The 1,678-nt window shown below is 34.9% G+C and overlaps 1 protein-coding gene across 1 annotated transcript; it reads left to right on the top strand.

Annotated features, from left to right (window-relative positions):
* Positions 1-5: 5 nt before the first annotated feature.
* On the top strand, positions 6-1,044 carry LOC105155269 (protein ECERIFERUM 26; the record flags this gene model as incomplete). The annotated part of the gene is made up of 1 exon (XM_011071142.2): positions 6-1,044. A coding segment is annotated over one exon (747 nt), but the record flags the coding sequence as incomplete, so codon positions are not given.
* Positions 1,045-1,678: the final 634 nt, after the last annotated feature.

Genomic DNA, 1,678 nt, shown 5'->3' with positions numbered 1-1,678 from the left:
GGTATGATCTGGGCCAGCCCACTAGTTTGGCCCATTCTCGCACAAAGGTTACAACCCCCAATGGCCCGGAAAAAGTCGGTGACGATCCGCTATCCATCAAACGGGTCGGGCCGGTTGGAGATCATTGGGTCAATGTCACTAAATGCAAGATGGAAGCCTTCTCCTTCAATGTCACACCTACACAATTGAGCCATCTTCAATCAAAGCTAAGTCCAAATGGAACTCAATTTGGTGCATTTGAAGCTCTTTCAGCTGTCATTTGGCAATGCATTGCCAAAATTCGGGAATGGGACTCCAATGTTGTGACAATTTGCAAGGGAAGTGAAGAAAGCAAGACGTGTGATGGTACTTTGAGCAATAGTCAAGTTGTGAGTGTGGTTAACGCTAATTTTCAGATATTGGACTCCAACCCTAGTGAGCTAGCGTTGTTGGTGCAAAACGGGGCGTTGGATGAGAGAGAGAAGATCGAAGAAGCTATGGAGAGAGATGGCGGACTGCCAGATTTCATCGTTTATGGTGCAAAATTGACTTTTGTGAACCTTGAAGACGCAAGATTTTATGCGTTTGAGTATAGGGGGCAGAGGCCGGTCAACATTAGCTATAGGATTGAGGGAGTTGGAGAGGAAGGGACAATTTTGGTGCTTCCGGGGCCGAAAGGGGACGATGGGGGGAGGAGTGTTATGGCGATATTGCCGGAGAATGAGATTGAAGAGCTTAAATTGGAGTTGAAAAGGGAGGGTCTTATGGCATGAACAAGTTATGAATGTGTTGTGCATCCAAATATGGACTTTTCATTGTGGTTTGAGTGAGCCTTTTTCTTTTCCTCTTATCTAAAGCTTTTAAATTTTATGTAATGTTCTTCATGAGCAATGGCAAATTTAGAAGTTGTGCATGTAGTTCTTCTACCAATTAATCATATCAACAATTCTTCAAGACTTGACGACAGATTGTTTAGGAAATGTTGGTTGTGGAAATAAATGGTAAAATAGTATTGTTTCTTGCAAATAGTGGTTATATTAATAAGATCTTCGAGTTGTGTTCTTTTCTTGACGAATTTAGGGGGAAAAAATGAATGTATTTTGACAATCTGATTCGGCTTTATATTTACGTTGACCGGATAGGTTGTGTTCGGCCAAATATTAATATTAATGAAAATAGTAATAATATACTACATTTTTTTGTAATTTTGTACAAAAGTTTGATAATCGACAAAATAATATTAAAGACAATAAGAACAACTATAATACTAATTAATATTTTTATTGTTGTTGTATAATACACATGTATAAATATGTCGATGAGATCAACTAGTTAATTAATTTTTTATTATTCATCTATCTTTTTTTAATATTAATTGATAGATGTAAGAATTTAAATCGATGATATCACCGTATTGTTATAATGTGTTTCTGTGATCATATTGTTTTATTATTAAATAATGTTCTTTTGATGTTTATATATTATTAGATCAATTTATTATATAATTTAATTCAAACAGCACTTTACGCACAAGCTTGTTCATAAAATAAATAAAGCATACTAATATAATAAAAGAAAGATCGTTTCTCATTCACAAACGACGGTTTGTGACACCTGCAAAACTAATTTTTTGTGTCGATAATATATTTAAATTAAATTTATTTATTTATTTATATACTTATTGAAATGTAACATGTTG

Source organism: Sesamum indicum, unplaced genomic scaffold (assembly GCF_000512975.1).
Source record: "Sesamum indicum cultivar Zhongzhi No. 13 unplaced genomic scaffold, S_indicum_v1.0 C01140, whole genome shotgun sequence".
Classification (NCBI taxonomy): Eukaryota; Viridiplantae; Streptophyta; class Magnoliopsida; order Lamiales; family Pedaliaceae; genus Sesamum; species Sesamum indicum.
Note: the sequence above shows the minus strand (reverse complement) of the source record. Positions and strands in the feature narration are given on the sequence as shown.